The sequence below is a fragment of the Lithobates pipiens genome, unplaced genomic scaffold (genome assembly GCF_037356315.1).
Source record: "Lithobates pipiens isolate NorthernLeopardFrog02 unplaced genomic scaffold, aLitPip1_a1.2 Scaffold_16, whole genome shotgun sequence".
Lineage (NCBI taxonomy): Eukaryota > Metazoa > Chordata > Amphibia > Anura > Ranidae > Lithobates > Lithobates pipiens.
Genome location: NW_027507748.1, coordinates 445,507,270 through 445,530,418, shown reverse-complemented (window position 1 = coordinate 445,530,418; position 23,149 = coordinate 445,507,270). Strand labels below are relative to the sequence as shown.

Genomic DNA, 23,149 nt, shown 5'->3' with positions numbered 1-23,149 from the left:
GTGTACATGTCCCTTTCACACAAGCCAGTTACCAGCTCTTCTCACAATGTGAGGAAAGGAATGCTGATAACGGACTTGTGTATACATCGTAGTCATTTGTGATTGGACACAGCTGATCACATGGTAAAGAGTTGCAGTGATTGGCTCTTTACCCCGATCTGTGATCAGCTATGTCCTGAGGACATGGCAATCACAGAGCGTGCATGCGCATTTACGGGAAGATGTCATGACCCCCTCCAAGGAAATGTGCGACTGCGCTGTAGCGCGGTTGGGATCTAGTTTTATATACACTTAACCAGTGGATCAGACCCAGTGAAGCCCACCAAGAAAAGAACCTGGAAACACAATTAACACTAACCTCCCCAGCTTTTCAAACTCTACCTGCCTATAAGCTGATTGTTTTCTATGGGCAATGGCTCCAGCTGAGATAGAATCCCCCTGGTGTGTAAATCCCAATGTAGTATATTACAACCTGCATATTTACAATGAATAACAAGCCCTCTTGCCGGGTACATAAGTACTGGAAGAAGACGTGGTGTACACTCCTCCATGTTCCATACAAGCCAATGAAAGGTTGCAGCGAGCCTTAATATCAGGCTTCCTAGCAACCCCAACACCTCGCCGCCAACAGCATTCTCATTGAACGTCATCCACAGGGGGACGGTTTAGGGTAAGCTGTCATACCCAACAGCTCCCATCGCCTCCCAATGTTTCCTTCTGCGCATGCTCCGTCTGCACCCAACCCAAACCATAGAGACGGGTCGCTCTACACTTCCGCCGCCTGTTCTGGTCGGAAGCAGCGGCTGGTGTGGTGTAGCAAGGGGGAGAAGTCTATGGTAGAGTGGCGCATTGCACGCTGGGATACCCCCGCCCTCCCCGTCGGTCCTCCTAGTTTGCGCTGCCCGAGGTCCGAGTTTTGTAGCAAGATGGCGGAGCTGGGCTCGGGGTGACAAGACAAGAACAGAAAGAAGCGGCCAGCTCTCGTTCTCCTCCCGTTTGACACGTCGTGTGGCCCCGCACGGCTGTAGCTGAGTGTAACCTCCCCCCCCAGCGACACTGCTGCCCGTGTGACACCTTGTAGTAAGAGGTCTGCCCCGTGCCGCACTCATTCATATAGGAGATCGGTGCAGCCTGGATGTGTGGATGGCCCGGGGGCCCGCCTTGCTGGACTAGTTGTGTGCTTGCTGGATTGTGCCGGGTTCTCGCATGAGTTCCCCGGACCAGAGGAGGCGGCAGGAGAGAGAGGGAGTCCCGGAGCCCGAGGACAGGAGACACAGCCCCTGCAGCAGCCCGGAGAACAGTCCCGGGGGACACAGGTCAGACAGGGCCCTGAGGGGGAGGGAGGGGGCGGGGACAGCTCTCATAGGCCTCATCTGCAGGGACTGACCCTCACTTGGATCCCAATCCTCAGCCCCTCATATATACCTCCTTGGAGCCTTGTTATAACAAATGTACTATGGTCACTGCCAAACTCATTTCCATTGCACCAAACTTTTCATCCACTCTTCAGATAACAGCATTACAATGCTAAGATAAAGTAAAGAATAATCCCCGGTGGGTGGAAGTGAACTGTCATTGGCTGCCTGAGGGTGTGATGAGAACAGCTTCTAAATACACTGAGAATTTACAAAAACACGGCAGCCAATCCGCTTCTAGTTTTAGCTAGAGGAGTTCCAGCCCCCCCACAGAAATGAAGATTTATACAGGAGCGGACTGACCATTTGGCTACTCGGGCACTGCCCGAGGGCCCCGGGCCACTAGGGGGCTCCATCAGGGTTGCCAGCCTCGGTAAAACCAGGGACAGTATGTAAAAAATCTTTTTTTTTTTTTTTTTTTTACATCTGTCTCTGAAATGTCCCTTACCGACATCCTTTTGGTCTAAAAATCCTATAATAGAAACGTATGTGTATACTGTGTGGCCCCATAATCTCCTATTGCCCGGGGGGGCCCATAATCTCCTATTGCCCGGGGGCCCCATGAGTTGTTAGTCCGCCCCTGGTCTTGTACTATTCGGGCACATACCTGTTCAGACATCCAGTGGCGTCCGATTTTTTTTAATCGACTCTCAGGTACGGGCGCCGCCATCTTCTGGTTTCCTACTGCGCAGTGCTTTGTGATTTGGGGGGGAGGAGGACTTCCAGCTCACTTTGCTGCGACGAACTGAGCGGGAAGTGGGAGCGAGTACGCTCAAGTAGAGCTTCCCCTTTTCGCCATGCACATCCACTTCAATCTTAGTTAATTAGCCTTTCTGTACTTAAAGCGGAGGTCCACCCCAAAGTAGAACTTGCTCTCATTTGTCTCATCCCTTCCTCTGATGCCACATACCTGTCCCCACTTGCTGTTGACATCACCACTTGCCCCCCCCCCCCGCAGCCGGGCCAGTAGGAGAGCGCACATGTGCAGTAGGGAGTCGTGTGAAGCCGTAATGCTTCACTACCGGTTCCCTTACTGGCTATGGCAGCGACAGCACCTGACAGCTGATGGAAACATTAGCTGCGGTGCCGACATCACTGGACTCCAGGACAGGTAAGTGTCTTATTTTTAAAGGTCAGCAGATGCAACATGTGTAGCTGCTGGCTTTTCATTTTTGTGGCGGTGGGCGGACTGCCACTTTAAAATTGTCACTGTTTATCATCTTGGGACAATAAAGGGGTAGAATTACGCACCTTAGACTGAAATGAGAGCTCAGCTAACCGGAATCATTCACGCTGCTAAAGAGATCTGAGATTTTCAGAGGAGAAGAGACAACTAAAGCAGATTTCTCATTGGCAGCCTTGATTTACTGCATGTATTTACTATGCACCATGGAGTACAAAGGTTCATGCTGAGCTGATCATTTATTTGTGGTGCAGTGTAGAGCAGCACTGATTGCTTGTGTTGTATAGGTTCTAATTGAGTTCCCACCACCAAAATTCACTCCAGAACTGCTCCAGATGTGTTTCTGCATGCACATTTTTGATCTGTTCCATTGCATTTTTGTTTTTGATGCATTTCCAGATCCTTTTTTTTTTTTACCCCTTCTTCACTGTACTGGGGTCCAGCGCATTTTTTTTATGTGTTCCAGTGCATTTATGATGCATTTTACTGCGTTCCAGTGCAGGAAAAATTCAGCATGTTCTAAAAAAATTTTTTATTTTTTCTGGAACTGATCACACTGGTGTGAACTGCTATTAGAAACCATATAACCTATTTTCAATGCTTTTTTGATGCAGGAAAAAAAACAAAATGCACTGGACTGCATGTGGTGTGAACTGGCCCTGAAAGAGATTATAGATGCTGTCATCTTGCCAATTCGGGTGACAGTGTCATTGTGAAGGTACCCCCATGACCAACTGTCCCCTTGCCAGTGTTGCCCTGCTACTCCTTCCTCTGCCACGGCTTGCTATCAATTATCAAGTATTAGTAGAACACCCCCCCCCCCCCCCCCCCCATGTTGACTTATGCCAGATGTTAGGAGAAGCAGTAATGTGACTTTGTCACATGACAGTGCTCAGGCTTAGTGATTGGCTAACAGTCCTTAGGACTGTGTGTAGCCCAGGAGAAGACCACATGTTCCTCCATATCTAGTAGGACCAGCTTTTGGCTCTGGCTATGGAAGGGGATCTGGGGAAGTGCAAGTAAGGTATGTATCATTGGGTCAGGGGTGTCCCTCTGCAGAAACACTGTCACTTTGTCCTGAATGGGCAAGGTGACAGTTATGTTAAGGGTTTCCTTAAACTGGCTGTTACTAGTATGTTAACTGGAAATTAAGTGCTAGCTTATTGACGCCTTTCTCAACAGCCCCAGCATCCCTTTATAGGATGTTTATATCCAGGGGGTGAGAAGTACCAGCCTATCACATAATCACTTTGACTGTCACAGTGGTCACATGATTGAAAGCTGGTCCCACTAGCTCCCAATCATTTGTAGAGACTATCTTCAGGCTGGCCATGCGACTCTCAGCCCGTTTTCCAAGGCTACTACAAGAGAGGTTGAGCAGCCATGTTATCTCCCCAGCTGATGTCGGAGGGGGATCAGGGCCCCTCCTGCAGTATCCATCAGAGCTGTACAGCGACCATGAGTCATGTGACCAGCCTGAAGAGAGCTCTAAATCAGTATTTACATTGCTCATTTTTCTATAAGATACGGTAGGTAGTGTGCTATGCTATGATAGAGGGGCTGGCATTCTTTTTATTATATGTGTTAACGAACCCTTTAAGAAAAGATTTAAAGTGGTTGTAAACCTCCAGATATGAAATATGAACAAAGCATATCTCTGTATCGTGTGTACTTATCTCAATCCAGAGCACTAAGTGTCATTCCTGTCTGTTGCTTCTTTTCTCTGCTATAAGCGTGAATAACTTCTGGCAAGTTTTCCTGACACCAGTGTTAACCACTTCAGCCCCGGAAGGTTTTATCCCCTTAATGACGAGGCTATTTTTTGCGATGAGGCACTGCGTAGCTTTAACTGACAATTGCACGGTCGTGCGACGTTGTACCCAAACAAAATTGATGTACTTATTTTTCCCCACAAATAGAACTTTCTTTTGGTGGTGCTTGATCACCTCTGTGTTGGTTTTTTTGTTTTGTGGGACGGCGACATTGTGGCAGACAAATCTGACCCTAAGTGACACTTTTAGGGGACCAGTGACACCAATACAGTGATCAGTGCTAAAAAACAAAAAAAAAAACTGCAGTAATCATTGTATAAATGACACTGGCAGGAAAGAGGGTTAACATTAGGGGTGATCAATCATAACATTAGGGGTGTTCCCTCTGTGTGGGCTGGGATCACTGGGACAACACCGATCGCTGTTTACTAGGAACAGCAGATCTCAATGTTGTCCCCTGTCAGAATGGGGATCTGCCTTGTTTACCTAGGCAGACATTGAGCTCCCCCACAGTATCTTGTTCATGAAATGACGTACAGGTATGTCGTTTCGTGCAGCCGGCCCACCCTGCCACAGTATATGTGCGATGGGTGGTTCAGCAGTGGTTAATTTTTTACATCGGATTTCAATTTTAGTTTTAGTCTGTCTTTTGACTAAAATGCATTTTAGTTTTGGTCATGCTTTAGTCAACTAAAATCTAATGGGTTTTGTTAAATTGTAATGCATTATTTAAATCTTTCTCTAGAATTTCCAAACTAATTAAGTGCTCCTTGACTAAAAATCCAATGTGTTATTTTTGGTATTGAAGTGGAGTTCCACCCAAAAATGGAACTTCTGCTTTAAGGGAAGGTGACCCCCTGACATGCCACATTTGGCATGTAATTTCTTTTGGGAGAGGGGGTGCAGAAACATTCTTTTTAGAGGGTTCCAGCTCCCACTTCCTCCCAGGGCACTGCGGCGCCAGAAGTAAGTTCACCTCTCCCTCCTCCCTCTTGGCAATCGTCTGGGACATGTCACAGGTCCCAGATGATTGCCCAGCCAGTCACAGCATGCAACGCGGCTCGTGCGTGCCCGGCTGAAGCCATAGCCGGGCGCCCACAGTGACAATGCCAGTGTCACAGAGAGGAAATGGGAGATGAGTGGGGCTTCATTCCTCCGCATCGCTGGACCCTGGGACAGGTAAGTGTCTGATTTATTAAAAGTTAGCAGCTGCAGTATTTTAACTTTTTGACTTTTTTAATCTTATTTTTATTTTTTGTCGGAACTTCACTTTAAGGTTTAAACATGCACTACAGACACAGATTTAGTAGTTATGATATATAACATCATTTAAATATTGCCACGTTTCATAAACAAAAATATTGCTTTTTGACAAACAGAAGTGCAACTTTATAATGGTGAAAACTGTAAACTCTATTGGCTTTAATGCCATTGCACATATTACCAACATTAAATATTAAGAAAAGATATCCGAAAATACTTTTTCTTTTTTTTCTTTCAGCGCCTTAGTAGATACCCCTTACTTATCCTTGTGTGGTAGTGCCATACATGTTTAAACTTTAAGCACTTGCTGCCCGCCCACCGTCAAACGATGGCTGGGCGGTGTGGCTCTCATTCTGGGTGGACGTCATATGGTGAACTCCTAGAACGACCGCTGTCGCATGCAGCGAGGCCATGCTGTGTTGCTAGGACACTGCGCAACCCCGATTTGTGTAAAGAGCCGCGGCTCTTTAACCATGTGATTGGCTGTGTCCAATCACAGCCAGTCGCATGTAAACACGGAGATGCCAGTAATCGGCGCGCCTCGCCACACACTGACCGATCAGCGGCATCTCTTCACAGAGGACATCTAAGGATGTAATCAGGGCACTGATCATCAGTGCCCTGATTACAATTAAGTTCCAGCCAGTGCCAGCAATTGGCACCAATCTGTGCCAGCAATTTTACTGACAGAAACTAAAACCTTTTTCTTTTTTCTTTTTTTTTTTTTGGGGGGGGGGGGGGGAAGAAATAAACCCAGGAGTGATTAAATACCACCAAAAAAAAAAAAAAAACCTATCTTCGTGTGAAAGAAAAGATAAAAAGTTCACATGGTTACAGTGTAGCATTGTCATTCAAAGCGTGACAGCGCTCAAAGCTGAATAATGGCCGGGACAGGAAGGGGTTGTAAGTGCCATGTATTGAGGTGGTTAATGTGCTATTATTATAGGCTCTGGATGGAAATGTGTTGCCAATTTAGAAATGACCAGCAGCGTAGTGTTAATTTTGATGTCCATTTTTTTTTTTTTTTTTTTTTTTTTTTAGTTAGTCTTTTGACTAAAATGCAATTTTTTTTTCATTTGAATTATGATGCTCTTTCAACACTGCCTGACACCAAGAGAAACAAAAACTGACAGGGGAGGGATCTCCAGCTTATTCACAGCCTGTCCTGTGTGAAAGGGGGGTGTGCGCCCCTTCCCTCCAATCAGCTCTCAGAGCTCACCTCACTGAGCTCTGCATAGTGGAACTTCAGCTCTTTTTTTTTCCTGAACTCAGACAAGCTTATAACTTCTGGACTTAGATCGGATGCAGATAAACTGGTACAACTTCTATAGGAAGACTTGTGTGTATCACCTGAGAATAGCCCCTTCACTGGGTATATGTAAGGGTTTACAGCCACTTCAATTCCTACCTGTACTGCCATGTGTCACTAGTCTCTTTGCTTTTTTTTTTGAAGCTCTACCATTGAAGAAGAACACTTTGCTTTAGTCAGCCAGGCCCTACATCATCACTGTGTCCTGTAGTTGGAAATAGCAGATGGAACCAGAAGGTGTAAAGGGGACCAGGACTTTAATGTACCAGAAATTGTTAAATGCTAAGTAGCCACATAGGGCAGGCAGTTAGTGAATAGCTGGAACAGTGAACTACTAGAGCTCACCAGTGCCCTTGTAGTTCATGGGTGTCGGTAGTTGTTCTCTCATACACTGAACTCTGTGAATGGAGGATGCAAATGGGGGGAGGAGCCACGCTTTTTTAAATTGTGACAGTGGGTGAGCTTCAGTGAGAAGATCCCCTGCCCATTGTCACAGCGCAGGCTCTAAGGCTGATAACTGAGTGATGAAATGCCGCCGATCGCTCGGTTCTCAGGACTGTCTGTCACTGGCTCTCCGCTCTGCCTTTTCAGTGCTCACTGGAGCACTGGATTATGGAGGGGGCAGCTGGTTCAGGCTCTCAGTGGCTCTCTTAATAAAGACTGAGCCGGGTGTTGATGGTCCAGGCATGTGGGCGGATTCCAACCATATGGTTTGCGTTCTTTCCCGGCTCTGGACCGGCTCTGTGATGACAGCCAAAAGCGGGCTTTAGCCTGCTGTCTGCTGAAAGGTTTTTGGCTGCACTTCTCCTTTAACTTATTTCACAGATTTTTCACTATTTCTGACACTGATCAAAAATAGTTTTTGTCTGGCGGTCCTCTTGCTCATCTCCACCTTATTCATTATGATGCACTTTCAAAGTTCTTTGTTTTGTTCATTTCTACCTCTGTTATGTAAGCTAGGTGTTTTTATTTATTGTTATGTTTTTCTTTGACTGAAAGGGGATTTCGTTTTTTACAGGATGTTAACTGTAGGACTCATTCACACTTTACAAATAGTGGATCTTCACCCCAGAAGTGAATATTGATTATGGAATAGTGCTCTGCTGAAATGGCTGGAATTACTGCTGAGTGTACAACAACCTGATGGTGCAGACTGGAAATGCGTTAGCATTGCAAAGCATTTGGAAGTTCTGCCAGGATCCCCATAGTTTAAGTTATTCAGTACCGCATGACACAGTCAGTTGAGTAAATGTCATATCTTGGGTGGTTTTCAGGCGATACAGTGCCAAAAATAGTGCCTGTGTAGGGCCTAAAAAAACTGGCCCCTTTTACTCCAGTGTGAAAGCTATCGGGGGTTAAAACTGCCCCGCTAGCGGCCGCATACTTCTGCTAAAACGACGGTAAATCGGCGCTAAAAATAGCGGCGCTTTACCGCCGACGCCCACACCGCCCCAATGTGGAGGGGGCCTTAGCATTTTGCAACCAGCACATAATTAAACGCATGGACTGCTATTGCTGATGTTTTCAAAACATGGCAGTAACATGGTTGTCACTTTAGGGCCGGTTCACACAGCGAGGCGAGGCGACACGGCTCGCCTCGCCTCGCCTCGCTCCCGCAAGTCGCCCCCGTTCTGTACAATGGAACCGTTCTGAGAGGAGCGACTCGAGTCGCTCCGACTCAGAAAAAAGGTTCCTGTACTACTTCGGGGCGACTTGCATTGACTTCTATACAGAAGTCCTCTGCAAGTCGCCGCTGAGCTCCCCGCAGGTCGCGGCGAGGTAAGTCGGAGACGCCTCGCCGCGCCTCGCTGTGTGAACCGGCCCTTAGTCAACCTTGGGCCAAAGCGTGAGAATCCTTACTGAAACCTCAGAATTAGTGTATGAATGATTTATGTACTGTATTTTAAAGTGGACCTGTCGCTAACATTTAACACTAACCCCTATACCAATCGGCCCTGTGTTCAGCTCTGTCATAGACTGCAATCGAAATATAGAAATCCATAGATAGGTTTTCCATTTTCTCCTTTTAAGTACTCTGTACCACTGCATAGACAAGTATGTGTCTTTTTTTTTTTTTTGCAGGAGGTAGACATGCAATCCTTTTCCTTCTAAATATGTTTCTTTTAATTATAATGGGATCTCTGAAATGCATGCAGTGTCAGTCCTGCTCAATTATATTTTTTCTAAACTGCGAAAACCCACTTGCATCCTTTTTTCCACAACATATATATACACTTATTTTTCAGATGTGAACTGGGAGGGCTTATATTTTTTTGAAATTAAGCAAGAAGGGTGTGCAGGAGTACTCTGAATTTGTGAGACGATCAACAGATATTGGAACAGTTTGCCATGAACTGTCTGATGTACTCTTACTAGTTTTAGAGAAGTCCATTTAAGGATCTCCATCAGGGTTGTACCGATACCGAGCATTTGCGGGAGTACTTGTACTCGCACAAATGCTCCCGATACCTGGGAGCAATGAATAAAGCGACCCGGCGCAACTGGAAGTTAGCGGGCGGAACAACGGAAGTGGCTCTCCGTGTCGACGTCAGCAGTTGCACATACTGACACCCATCTTGGTACACCCTGCACTCAGCCACATTAAGCCAGCAGTGGACACCTTATTACACCCAGCCCATATAGTTCAGGCTTGGTGTAACAAGATGGCCGCTTCAGCTTTTAATGTGGCTGAGTGCAAGGATTAACAAGATGGGCGTCGCAGGCAGCCTTTCCTCATGGCATGGCAGCGCCTGCCCATCAGTGTCCAATGCCCATAAGTTCTGCCTGTCAGTGCCAGCTATTGGTGCCAGTGCCACCTGTCAATGCCTCCCATCAGTGCTGCATATTAGTGCTACCTAATCTGTATTGTGCTTTGAAAACTGTCACATAACATTAAAATAAAGTATCGGTGAGTACATGAGGAAAAAAAGTATCAGTACTCGGTCTTAAAAAAAAAAAAAAAGTAGTATCGGGACAACCCTAGTCTCATCACACTTCTGAGGTGTTCCTGACACTTCGAAATATCCAGTGATAGCATTATGTCACCTTGAAATGTTCATCACTGCATTTGGAATCAGAAAAATTTAGTGCATGTGTTTGGTATTAAAAAAAACTGCAATTAAAAGAGAAGTATGGGATTTTTTTTTTTTTTGTAGAATCATACTTATCTAGGTGGAGACAGCATCAATCTAATGCTGCATATGCCCCCCCCCCCGTTCTAAATGAGGGATCAAACACCACCGATCGCTATGTTCTCACAGCTCCGTGAGCAGAGAACTGGTGACAGTCAGTTGCCACTATCTGCTCTGCCCCTTCCTCGCTCACTGAAGTGCTGGGCTGTGGAGGGTGCAGGGGCGGCCAGCTGTCTCTCACTGAGAGACTGAGTCAGGTACCGGTCTAAGGTTGTGGGCAGATCCCAGCCATACTGTTGCGATCTTTCCACAGCCTGGACCAGCTCTGTGATGTCAGCCAACAGTGGGCTTCAGCCCGCTGTCTGCTGAAAACAGGTTACAAGAGTGCAAAACGAACTGCACTCCTCTGATCCACAAGAGAAGTACAGTCAAACAAGCTTTGGCTGTACTTCTTTAGGCTATAAAACATGTTTTAAAGTTCAGTTTCCACAGTGATGTGCTGATGACAGTCCTTTAGACTCCTGACAGTGCCATTTTGTGTGACATGGTACCTGTCTAGTATTCCTAGCAAAGGGTAGACAGTCTTCTGATAAACTGCTAATATGTGGCTGATAAGCTTTTCATGTTTTGATATAGAACTGCTTTGAACTCAAAGTGGATCCTCATCTTAATACACTTTATTCCAGTGGAACCCCTCCACCAGAATGTAAGAAGTTTTTTTTTTTTACTTTTTGTCATCTAGGGAAGAATGGCATCCCCTCCACTCCTGAAGCTACCTGAAATGTGCATGTCGCATATCTCAGAAGGCATCAGCTTTAATACAGCAGCTGGTAGCAGTGTGGACCAGGAGGTGCGTCATCACAGGGCTGGCTTCCTGAATCTGGAAGAGACAGCCGGCTCCCAATGACATCAGAGATGCATGCATTGGACCCAGATTGCAGCTAGGCAAATCACAGCTGGACAAACCTGCATTTGTGAGAGGGGCGAGTAGATTTTTTTGAGGATAACTCCGCTTTAAAGTTAAAAGGAAGAGAAAAATGTTAGTGGAGTGTGTTGAATGTGTTTCTGTAATCCTTAGAATGTGCTATTATCATCAGAAAGCGGTGTGTGTACAGTTAATTGGACATGCTACACTGCAGCACCATGGTGTAAATTACATTCATTGATTCCAGTTTAATTTCTCAGTGTCCCATGCTGTGTCTGCAGTAGGGACAAGCAGCTTAATGATTAGTATATTAGACAAACAATAAAATTATACCCAAAATTCATTAATATCAATCATGTTTGTCAGTAATATGCTTTGATTATTTTATTTTATTTTTTTCAGTGGAGAATTATGTAGGATACCAGTGCTGGCCTCTCCTCCTTCTTCTTTTTTTTTTTTTTTTATTATTATTTTTTATTTTATTTAAAGATGTGTCACGGGTACAATAAAAAGGTAACTTCTCTGAACAAACAATCAATGCCAAGCTTGTGAGGTACTACCAATACTTCGTATTGTATTATGGAAGGTCAAAACAAATATTGAAGGCAATAGCAAATACAAAACATTATTATCTATATGTATGAAACCCCTCAAGCAGGTTATACCAAAGGTGAGCCTGTCCGAGGGGGGGATACCCCTAGATTGCCAGGGAAGTCTAAAATGGGATAGAGAATGCTATTCTGTACACACTGTATTTTCATCTATTTATTTTAAGGGAATTGGAAAAGAAGCAAGAGTGAGGAAGAGGTAGGAAGAGAAGGAAAAAGGGGGGGGGGGTGATGGAGGGGTCACCTCCAAGGAGAGGGCATCAACATCGTCAGTCAGGCAGTGGGAACCACCGACAAATAATCTTACTTGGGTGTATTGGAGGAATTCATCCGAGAAGTGGAAGAGGCCCAGTAAATCCCTCTGACTTATCCCATAAAGCCGTGGTCAGATCTTCTATTTGCTCTATGTCCTTCACTCTTGCGAACCACTGGGCCACCGTTGGGGTAGACTGTTGCTTCCACAGAGGTGAAATGCAAGCCTGTGCAGCATTAAGGAGGTGCTTGAGAAGGGATTTGTGGTAACGTTTCCTTGACCATGGGGTGAGGTTAAGCAGGACCGCAGCGGATTTCTTGTAATCAAATGTCTGAACTTGTGTATGAGCATAAGCACTGGTTGCCAGAAAGTAGCAAGCGTAGGACATTTCCAAAAAAATATGTAGAAAGGTACCCGAATGGAGGCCACAACACCAGCAATGATCCGTCTGAAGAGGGGATATTTTTTCCAGAACTGATGGGGGTTCTATAAAAAGCTTGTCAAAATTTTGTACGTGGTTTCCTGGTACCTACTGCATAGGGAGGATTTCTGCACAAAAAAAAGGTATTCTCTCCTTTTGGGGTTCAGTAAAGGTAACTTGCAAGTCTCTCTCCCATTTTAAGAACGGGGGGTCTTCTATGGAATGGAGATCCAACAAGGATTTATACAAGGTTGATAAGGAACTCTGGATTGGTTCCTCTCTCAGACAAAGCTCCTTGAAAGAGTGGCGCTTACGACTAAAGAGAGCCGAACTAGGCAATAATCTAAGGAAGTGCAATTAAAGTCCTCCAGTGATCCAGTTTTAAGAGGGGCCCGTCCAGAGAGCAAATTCTCTGAAGATATCCAACCGGACGATTGCCAAAGTTGCAAGGCCCTCAGAAGTCCCTGGGATAGAAAAGCCGGGTCGGTGAGACCAGGTACAAACCCTGGGTGCCCTATAATCAGTCATTGGCGAAGCGAAATAGTGTAGATAGTTGGAAAAACCTGTCCAGTTCCGTTAAAGTGGAGCCAATCAATGGATGAGTAGTTAAGTGTAATGTGGGTTTTCCCTGCCCAGGGCAGGCCAGGAAGCGGAGCCTGGGCTGCCTCTGGTTCCAGCGATACCCAGAGTTTCAGGGCACTGTCGGCACCAGTCCACGACCCTGGTCATCTGCACCGCAGTGTAATATGGGTCAGGGAAACCTACTCTGCCCTTCAGCTTAGGTCATAACAGTAACGCTCTACCAAGGCGTGGATGTTTACCTTGCCAAATGAATTTGATAAATTCTGACCATACCACATAAAGGTCTGAGGTATTTTAACTGGCAGTGCCTGCAATAAGTACAGGAGTCTGGGAATCCTGTTCATCATCTTAAGTACGTTACAACGGCCAAACCAAGAAAGGGCCAGAGTGTCCCACTTTTTAAGGTTAACGTTGACAGGAAAGGTTGGTAATTGAGGGGGAGAATGTATTTTAGGTTCGCAGGAATTTTGGTTCCAGATATTGAATCGAGCGGTTAGCCCATTTGAATGGAAAATAAGGGCGTAAGCTCACTCTGGTAGCATCTGTTAGGGAGATATTTAAGGCCACTGATTTTTGTAAATTGAGCTTGAATTTAGAAAAGCTACTATAGCGTTTCAACTCCTGTAAAAAGGACAGTAAGGAAGGAGGTAAGAGGCTTGGTGATATAAAATGAGAGGTCGTTGGCGTACACCGCCACCTTGTGTTGGTAGTTTCTGCCTGTAATGCCTCGGATAGATGGGTTACCCCTAATATGTTGTAAAAAAAGGTTCCAGAGAGAGAATGAATAGTAGTGGGGACAGGGGACAACCCTGTCTGGTGCCGTTTGATATGGAGAAGAGGTTTGAATCGTAGCAATTTACCCGTACCATGGCAGTGGGATTCTTATAAATGGCTGAAATCCATGACAGGATGGGGTCTGGTATTCCCACAAATTTGAGCATCTCTTGAAGAAAGATCCGAATGGTGTTGTCCTTAGCCTCCCTATTTTGAATAAAACCAACTTGATATGTTGCAATTAAGCGTTGCAGCAAGGCATTCATCCTAGAAGCCAGAATTTTGGTGAATAGTTTCATATCTCAGTTTTAAAGGGAAATAGGTCTGTAGCTGGCACATAGTAACAGTTCCGTACCCAGTTTAGAGATCCCTGAAATGGATGCGTGTTGCATGTCCCCAGGGAATCTGTGTCAGTCTAAGACGGCGTTAAAAGCCACGATAAAGTGAGGTTCCAAGGAATCCTGATACCCTTTATAGTAAGGGAGGGTGAACCTGTCGGGACTGGAAGCCATACCGGCCTGAGTGGTAGCTATGGCCGACGCAAATTCTTAGGCTTACAAAGGTTGTCCACGCTCTTCTGTAGTCAGCATAGGGAGGTTGGATTCCCTAAGATACTTGCAGATGTCTGAGGGGCTCAAATTGGAAGTGGGAGGTTGGTCTAAGTTGCAGAGTTTAGATTAAAAGTTGCGGAAGCTCTCCGCCAGCTTCTGAGAACAGTGGACTTTAGAACCAGATGACGAAAGTAAAGCTGGTACGTATGTCTGATCGCTTGGTGCGTAAGGCATTGGCCAGTAGGCGGCCACACTTGTCTCCATATTCGTAAAAAGAATGACTGCCTTTAACTGAATGTTTCGCTTTGTATAGGGAATGATCCCTTATGGCCTCTCTGAGCCTAGTCAGTTCTGATTCAATTGTACGGTCTGTTCTGGACTTGTGTTGACATTCTAAGGAGTGGAGTTGAAATAGGTCACACAAGGGTCGCCTCTGCTTTTGGTTTTAGTGCAACAGGAATCAGGAATTTTGAGACGCTTGCTCTAAGCCAGGCCACCGGCATTTTCAGAGAGGCCAGCACTGGCAGCCCGTGTGTTTTTTTTTTTTTATTTTTTTTTTTTTTTTTCTTCTCATGAGAAGAGTACTTTAAGTTAGAATTCCTGTGATGGAAACAGACGTTTCCTGACTGCATACGATTTTCAAGGGTAATGCTTACAGTGAATAGGTTTAGCTGTATTGCCCTTTTGCTAAGTGCACCCATTTCCTGTTGTATCATCCTTATTTTGAATGATCTAATTTCCAAGTTTTCTTAAGATAACCAGTTGGATCAAAGTAGTGCTGCATACTCTTATGAACTGTGCTGGTCAATAGTAAGGTCGTCGCAGGTATCGGCTGTCACGCCAGGATTGGGAGCAGTCATTGCCATGTAACATCTGTATCAGTTTACTTTGTAGGCATGCAAGTGTGCAATTTGTCAAAAGCAGGAGGCTCCCGATATAGTGCATGCTATTTTCACCAACGGGTCAAAAGCACATTTAGACTGCATTGGGTGCAGCCCTGTACAGTAAAAAAAAATCTGCTCCTAATTGCAATCTTAAGCATATTATTAAAGTGAACCTTCATTCACCGCTTACCCATTGCAGAAACCTAACTCTCCTTTTTACCTATTTATGGTTATTTTTTAATTTTATATTTTGTAGGTAGCGATGGTCTTTTCCGCAGGTACTTGCCACTTCTACATTCCTTGCCTAGGGAAGGATGACATGCCTTTTTATTCTGACAGTGTATCATTAGAAGCCTATACAGTAAGAGCCGGTTCACACAGGGGCGACACGACTTCCAGGACGACTTTGTGAGGCAACTTGGAGACGACTTGAACACGACCTGGGGCGACTTACAACACGACTTTAAGTCGCCCCAGGCCAGGCGACTTTTGCCGTGGCCAATCAGAGAATGTGCTCTGAAGGGGGAACTCCACGCCAAATTTATGAAAAAAATTTGACGTGGGTTCCCCCTCCAAAAGCATACCAGGCCCTTAGGTCTGCTATGGATTCTAAGGGGAACCCCCTACGCCAAAAAAACTGCATGGGGGTCCCCCCCAGATCCATGTCAGACCCTTATCCGAGCACGATACCCGGCCGGCCAGGAAAGGGGGTGGGGACAAGCGAGCGGGCCCCCCCTCCTGAGCTGTACCAGGCCGCGGTTTTCGGGGTCTGTGGGCAGGGGGCTTATCGGAATCCGGGAGCCCCCTTTAATAAGGGGGCTCCGGATACCGGCCCCCCACCCTATGTGAATGAGTATGGGGTACAATGTACCCCTACCCATTCACCTGTGAAAAAAATTTACAAAAAAACACAACACACAAGGGTTAAAATAGTTTATTGCACAGCTCCGGGGGTCTTCCGTCTTCGGGGGTCTTCTCGCCGGACTCTTCCGACTTTGGGGGTCTTGTCCCCCTCTTCGGTTCTTCTTGCCGGGCCACCGCTTCTTCTTCTAGCTCTTTTACTAGTGGTGGGCCGTTCTTCTGTCGCGGCCGCCGCTTCGCTTCTTCTGGAGATGTTGACTCGACACTCTCTCCGGCCGCAATGCCAGGGACGCGGTGCGCGGCGACTTATATAGGGACAAGGGGGCGGAGTCACCATGTGACATCAACCGGTGACCCTGCCCCTTGTCCCTATACAAGTCGCCGAGCACTGCGTTCCTGGCATTGCGGCCAGAGAGAGCATCGAGTCAACATCTCCAGAAGAAGAAGCACGACGGCGGCGACAGAAGACCGGGCCACCGCTAGTAAAAGAGCTGGAAGAAGAAGCGGTGGCCCGGCAAGAAGAACCGAAGAGGGGGACAAGAAGAAGGCGGCGACGAAGAAGAAAGCTGGGCTCCTCCGCTAGCAGAAGATAGCGGAGGAGTCCGGTGAGAAGACCCCCGGAGCTGTGCAATAAACTATTTTAACCCTTGTGTGTTTTTGTACATTTTTTTTTTTTTTTTTCACAGGTGAATGGGTAGGGGTATATTGTACCCCATACTCACTCATTCACATAGGGTGGGGGGGCCAGTATCCGGGGGCCTCCTTATTAAAGGGGGCTCCCGGATTCCGATAAGCCCCCCCGCCCGCAGACCCCGACAACCAATGGGCAGGGTTGTCGGGAAGAGGCCCTTGTCCTCATCAACATAGGGACAAGGTGCTTTGGGGTGGGGGGGGCTCGCTCGTCCCCACCCCCTTTCCTGGCTGGCCGGGTAGCGTGCTCGGATAAGGGTCTGGTATGGATCGGGGGGACCCCACGCCATTTGTTCGGCGTAGGGGGTTCCCCTTAGAATCCATACCAGACCTAAGGGCCTGGTATGCTCTCAGAGGAGGAACCCACGCCAATTTTTTTTCATAAATTTGGCGTGGAGTTCCCTCTTGACAGCTGATAATTCTGTGAGAGTCGCCTCCGTATAGATGGAGATCCGACTTGGAGGCGACCTCCATTGAAATCAATGGGTACCAGTCTCCTACAAGTCGGATTGAAGTAGTACAGGAACCTCTTCTGAAGTCGGAGCGACTTCAGTAGCGTGCATTAAGACGGCTCTCATTCACTTACATTGATTTTTAAATGTTGTCCGACCTGAGGCGACTAGGGGCAACCTGAAGTCGGATCTTAGTCGCCCCTGTGTGAACTGGCTCTAAGGCCTCGTATACACTTCTGCTGGTAAATGGACGTTTAGGAGAAGTTGGGCATTTTTCTTAACTGCTCCTGAACTCTTCTCTGTTATCTTATCAGTACTTGTACACAGGGTTGTTTCTAGACAGTTGAGTTTAGAGGCTTTTTTTGGAACGCAAAAAAATTGGTTCAGAAGCTGAGTTTAGAGGCATTTCAAGCTCCAAACTCTTCTAAATGCGGTAACTCATTTAGCTGCGTCTTTGTTTACAGGTGTTTTTTTTTTTTGTTTTTTTTTTTTTGTTTGAAAAAAAAAACACAACTTGGGTTACTATCTGTCAAGTTAAGTCGTTCAGGAGATGTTGTAAAAACGTCCCGTGTATAAAAAAAAAAAAAAAAAAAAAAAAATAGATTGTTTTGTTGAGGGAGAGAGGAGAGTGGTGATGCCTAGTGCAGCTAACAGGCAAAAATCATCCTCTTCAAAGTACCTTTCAGCTCTAGTTTGGGAATGCTACAACACAGATCTTAATGGGGTGGGAACTGTCACTTTAAACAAGTTGCTAGCAGCCTTCAGTAAGCGTCAGCTTAAAAAACTGTTTAAAGTGACAGTCAACACTTTCGAAAAAGGCCAAGTTCACTTTTTGTAAAACAATAAAAAAAATACACTTTTTTTTTTTTTACCTGCAAAAAGTGTATTTATTTTTACATAGCATCCTGTAAAGCATTGCACCCCCGAATCCTGCAGACTCTCAGTACACTGCCTGCCCCTACTTCCAATGTAGACAGGAAGAATAAATGAACTACTAGTGCCCTCACTAGTGTACTTGCAGTTCATTGGGAACTACAAACAGTCTATTCATTCACAGGAAACTGAATGACTTAGCTGTGTGTGGTGAGCCCTGCAACTGCCTTGCTGTTTACAAATTATGACAGCTGGCGTGGGGAGAAGATCCCATATTTAGGGTGTAACATACTCCTAAAGGTGAACTTGGCCTTTAAGATCTGTGTTTAACGTTCCCAAACTGAAGAGATTTTCAAAGACTTCAACAAAAATTTGCCCAAAGCTTTGCAAAGTCTTGATATACGGGTTTTTATTCAATCAAGTGAACAAGGCCTAAATCTTGGGTACACACGTACCAAATTACATTCTGTGTAGTTCTGTTCAGCAAAAGCTGCTTGTTGACTGACTTCTGTCGAATGGTCCTTCTCAAAAACCAGCATTCCATCAGTTGCTGCAGTGCTGGTCAGTGTATTCTGCGGGAGAGATTCCTGCATCCCTATCGCTTGTGTGGATGCAGGAATCTGAGATGATTTTATTATTTTTTTTCCTGTGCAGCCCACTTGTTTGAATGAAAAATAACTTGGTGTTAAACTTGGTCTTCAATTAAGTGAAATGTACAGCACACTGGTATGCATTGGAGAAACACATCTACACTTCTAGCTTTAATAAGAATTCACAATTCTGTGGTACTCGACACCACAGTAGCTGATTCTAGAGTACTTGTCAGGGAGCTGTAAAAACTCTTGCATGCAGTAGCTGGAGTATTCTTTAAGGGCAGTGTAATAATCTCCTCTTTAGTTCCACACTTTGAAAACCACAGGTCTTTCTCACCTTTGCTCTTGATCAGTGCAACCAGTGGTGACTGTGGAACCTTTGTTCTCTTTTCTTGCAAGTATAGCTGTATTTCTGGAGAGCATCAGAAGACTTTTCTTAAAATGGGTTTAGCTAGATATAGAGAGAGATTCCCCCTTCTCCCCCTTCTCCCCCTCCCCCCCTTCTCCCCCCTTCTCCCCCCTTCTCCCCCCTTCTCCCCCTCTCCCCCCTCTCCCTCTCCCTCCCACAGCTGCAGATAAACAGGTACCAATTATGTAGGAGGATTTATTTCATTTCCTGTGTATTACCTATAGGTATATATGAGGGGTTACAACCATGTTAACATTTTGCTGTTGATTAGGATAAATGTCATAACAAAGTTGTGTTAACTTTGCCTTTTTGTCAGTGCTGTCCCTCCTTCAAATATATAATGGAATGTTAAAGTTACAACTATCATGGTGAGATATCCAGTCAGCTGCTGAATAAGCACTGATGTTTGTTTTACAGATCACCAGGAGATCCTAATTCTGAAAACCTAGAAAATAGCCGAATGTAAGTATCATTACTTTAACTTTAATAATAAAACCATTTCAAACGTGCATTCATGAAATAGTCCTGATGGTATGAAGGGGGACAAAACCTAAATCGCTCTCCAGTTCTTGATACTTTTTTTTTATATCTCTGTACCTCATCCATATACCACAGTGAAGGCAGTTTGTAGAGTATGGTCTTCCTATAATCAATTGTTGACTGCTAGTTTTTATTAGAAAATATTTTCATTTTACCCCCTAGACACATTCCTTTTTCTGTATGCATTGTGGACAGGGAACTTTAGCACCACACTTGGTCATTCAATGAAGAGAGCAGAAGGGAATTTTCTAAAGTGTCTAATGTGATCAGCCATATTCTTATTATTTGCTCACACTGCAATATCATGGCTTTCTATTTTAGTCAATATTTAGTCAAACTGCCCTATGGATATGTCAACATTTCAGCTGTCTGATGACCTGCATTTTATTTTGGGCAAATTGATACATGTTAGACAATACGTTTCTGGCTATAAGCTCCCTGTAGTGGTAGAAATACTAGTGCTCCCAGTAGCTTCTGTTTAAAGGGAAACCTGTCCAGGCAGACCATTATTAGGTTTTTTATCAGGGCAGACGTGGGCTTCATGTACACTAGCCTACACGGGTAGCTTTTGGTGTGTGTTTTTGTTTTGCTAAACTCAACTCCCTAAAAGCCTTTGTCTCAATGTACTGTGAGGGGTTAGCTCGGCAGCGGGTGTGTGTGACCCCCTGGATGGGTTCACAACACAAAATCAGGCACAACAGACAGCGTTGTAGGTGCAAAAAACAAAAGATGCGGTTTATTTATGCTACATACAGTGATACATATAACAGCCAAACAAAAATAAAACATTAAAATAAATCCTGGTCAGCTTGACCTCTAACTACACACATAGACTCCCTGTCTAACAACTGAGTGCAGCCTTGTGCTGCACCAGTCCCTGTCTCTGTTGTAGAGGTTTGCCACACAGGCGTTAACTCACCGCACAGAACAGATATCACACTCCCCAGTCTATACAACACAAAACTGGTTCCAGGATGGAGCATCTCCCTAAGCATGCTGGGGTTTTTTGTAGAGGTCTTAATGAGCCCACTTACTTCAGCTGGGCTCATTAACTCTTCCCCTCTAATTGTAAAGGTCTGCATAAAGCCTGAATCTAGGGCACACATATTTCCCATCCTGGATACAACCAGGTGACTTTACCTGCGTGCTGCCACAGTACATATAGGATTTTAACAGAGTTTAGGAGCTGTTGCAGTTAGGGGGAGCCCCAATCATCCTCTCCTGAAGGAGAAAGAATTGCGTCACGTCCACAGCACATTTTTATGCCGTTTTTGCAGCATTTTGCGTTTTCCCATGGCTGCCGTAAGCATAGGCTAGTGTACATGAAGCCTTAAAGTGTTACCAAACCCACAACAGTAAAATCAATGTGTATATGCCGTAAAGCATGCTTGTTATACTCTCTGTAGAACCTAAGGGGTTAATCCTCCGCATTGTGTAAAAAGGCTGTTTGCGTCTTCTCCTATCCTCCCCTTCTTCCACTGTCCCCAATCCATCTCCCAATAAGACCAAGCCTTTTGGAGTCACTTTGTACATGCTCAGTTTGGCGTGTATTGCTATTTTTGTTTGTTTTTTGGGATGGTGCATGTGATCAGCACTGTCCAAACAGAGGGTCAGGGGTGATGCAGCCTCATGGACATTCAGAGGAGAATGAACACTTCTCCCACAAGCTTTAACCAGTTCTCAGCCAGACACTGATAGGTCAAAAGACTTGTATATACTGCTGATGCGAAAAAGTATTTAGCAGTTTATACTTACTAAAAATGTTTTCTATGTTCTGTGTACAACTAGGTATAGTGAATGCAGGGTCCTGGGTTTAGTAACACTTGTGTTGAGAGCAATGCACACAAATTGCTGTTACAGACCTCTCCTGAAAATTGTAGCTGCCTGACTGTAATGCTAATCGCTGCCTTACTGATCTGTAACAGTGATTCTGGAAGTTTGTCCATACCGTTGCAGGGTATGGGACTCCAAACATTTGAGCCCAGGTGTAGTGTCACAGTTTGATGCCTATCACAGGATGGTGCGGAAGTGACGTTGTTGCGTACTGCGCATGCGCGATGCGCTCCAAACGCTCGCGCCGTGCGTTCCAACATAGTTTCGGCAATACAGTTCAGCGAAACCATCACATAATGTTACGGAAGTGATGTTACACACAACACAAACACGGGCCACGTTGTTGCGTACTGCGCATGCGCGATGCGTTCCAAACACTTGCGCCGTGCGTTCCAACATAGTTTCGGCAATACAGTTCAGCGAAACCATCACATAATGTTACGGAAGTGAAGTTACACACAACACAAACACTGGGCCGTTCGTTACAACACTAATACTTCCCTTGTTACCTAGTAGGTTTTGCATTGCTGGGACTTGTAGTGCCTATCCTGAGCTACATGCTTCAATGTTCAGTGTCCTCATCCCTATCCCCATGCTTCAATGTTCAGTGTCCATCCTTATCCCCGTGCTTCAATGTTCAGTGTCCTCATCCTTATCCCCGAGCTTCAATGTTCAGTGTCCATCCTTATCCCCGTGCTTCAATGTTCAGTGTCCTCATCCCTATCCGCGAGCTTCAATGTTCAGTGTCCTCATCCTTATCCCTGTGCTTCAATGTTCAGTGTCCTCATCCCTATCCCCATGCTTCAATGTTCAGTGTCCTCATCCCTATCCGCGAGCTTCAATGTTCAGTGTCCTCATCCTTATCCCTGTGCTTCAATGTCCAGTGTCCTCATCCCTATCCCCATGCTTCAATGTTCAGTGTCCTCATCCCTATCCGCGAGCTTCAATGTTCAGTGTCCTCATCCTTATCCCTGTGCTTCAATGTTCAGTGTCCTCATCCCTATCCCCATGCTTCAATGTTCAGTGTCCTCATCCCGATCCGCAAGCTTCAATGTTCAGTGTCCTCATCCTTATCCCTGTGCTTCAATGTTCAGTGTCCTCATCCCTATCCGCAAGCTTTAAATGTTCAGTGTCCTCATCCTTATCCCTGTGCTTCAATGTTCAGTGTCCTCATCCTTATCCCTGAGCTTCAATGTTCAGTGTCCTCATCCCTATCCCCCTGCTTCAATGTTCAGTGTCCTCATCCCTATCCGCGAGCTTCAATGTTCAGTGTCCTCATCCTTATCCCCCTGCTTCAATGTTCAGTGTCCTCATCCTTATCCCCCTGCTTCAATGTTCAGTGTCCTCATCCTTATCCCCCTGCTTCAATGTTCAGGGTCCTCATCCTTATCCCCGAGCTTCAATGTTCAGTGTCCTCATCCCTATCCCCCTGCTTCAATGTTCAGTGTCCTCATCCCTATCCGCGAGCTTCAATGTTCAGTGTCCTCATCCTTATCCCCCTGCTTCGATGAGGACACTGAACATCGAAGCATGGGGATAAGGATGAGGACACTGAACATTGAAGCTTGCGGATAGGGATGAGGACACTGAACATTGAAGCACAGGGATAAGGATGGACACTGAACATTGAAGCTCGGGGATAGGGATGAGGACACTGAACATTGAAGCAGGGGGATAGGGATGAGGACACTGAACATTGAAGCTTGGGGATAAGGATGAGGACACTGAACATTGAAGCAGGGGGATAGGGATGAGGACACTGAACATTGAAGCTCGGGGATAGGGATGAGGACACTGAACATTGAAGCTCGGGGATAGGGATGAGGA

The 23,149-nt window shown here is 45.6% G+C and overlaps 1 protein-coding gene across 2 annotated transcripts in view; it reads left to right on the top strand.

Moving 5' to 3' along the window:
• Positions 1-817: 817 nt before the first annotated feature.
• UBE3A (ubiquitin protein ligase E3A) overlaps positions 818-23,149 on the top strand; it is an 84,753-nt gene continuing 62,421 nt past the window's right edge. The window contains exons 1-2 of one of the 2 annotated variants that reach the window (XM_077482762.1): positions 818-1,316; positions 19,367-19,411. In XM_077482762.1, coding sequence (XP_077338888.1) covers positions 1,207-1,316; positions 19,367-19,411 — 155 coding nt within the window. In that variant the 5' untranslated portion in view covers positions 818-1,206. The remainder of the gene's footprint in view (positions 1,317-19,366; positions 19,412-23,149) is intronic. The other variant, XM_077482763.1, reaches the window with a different exon arrangement.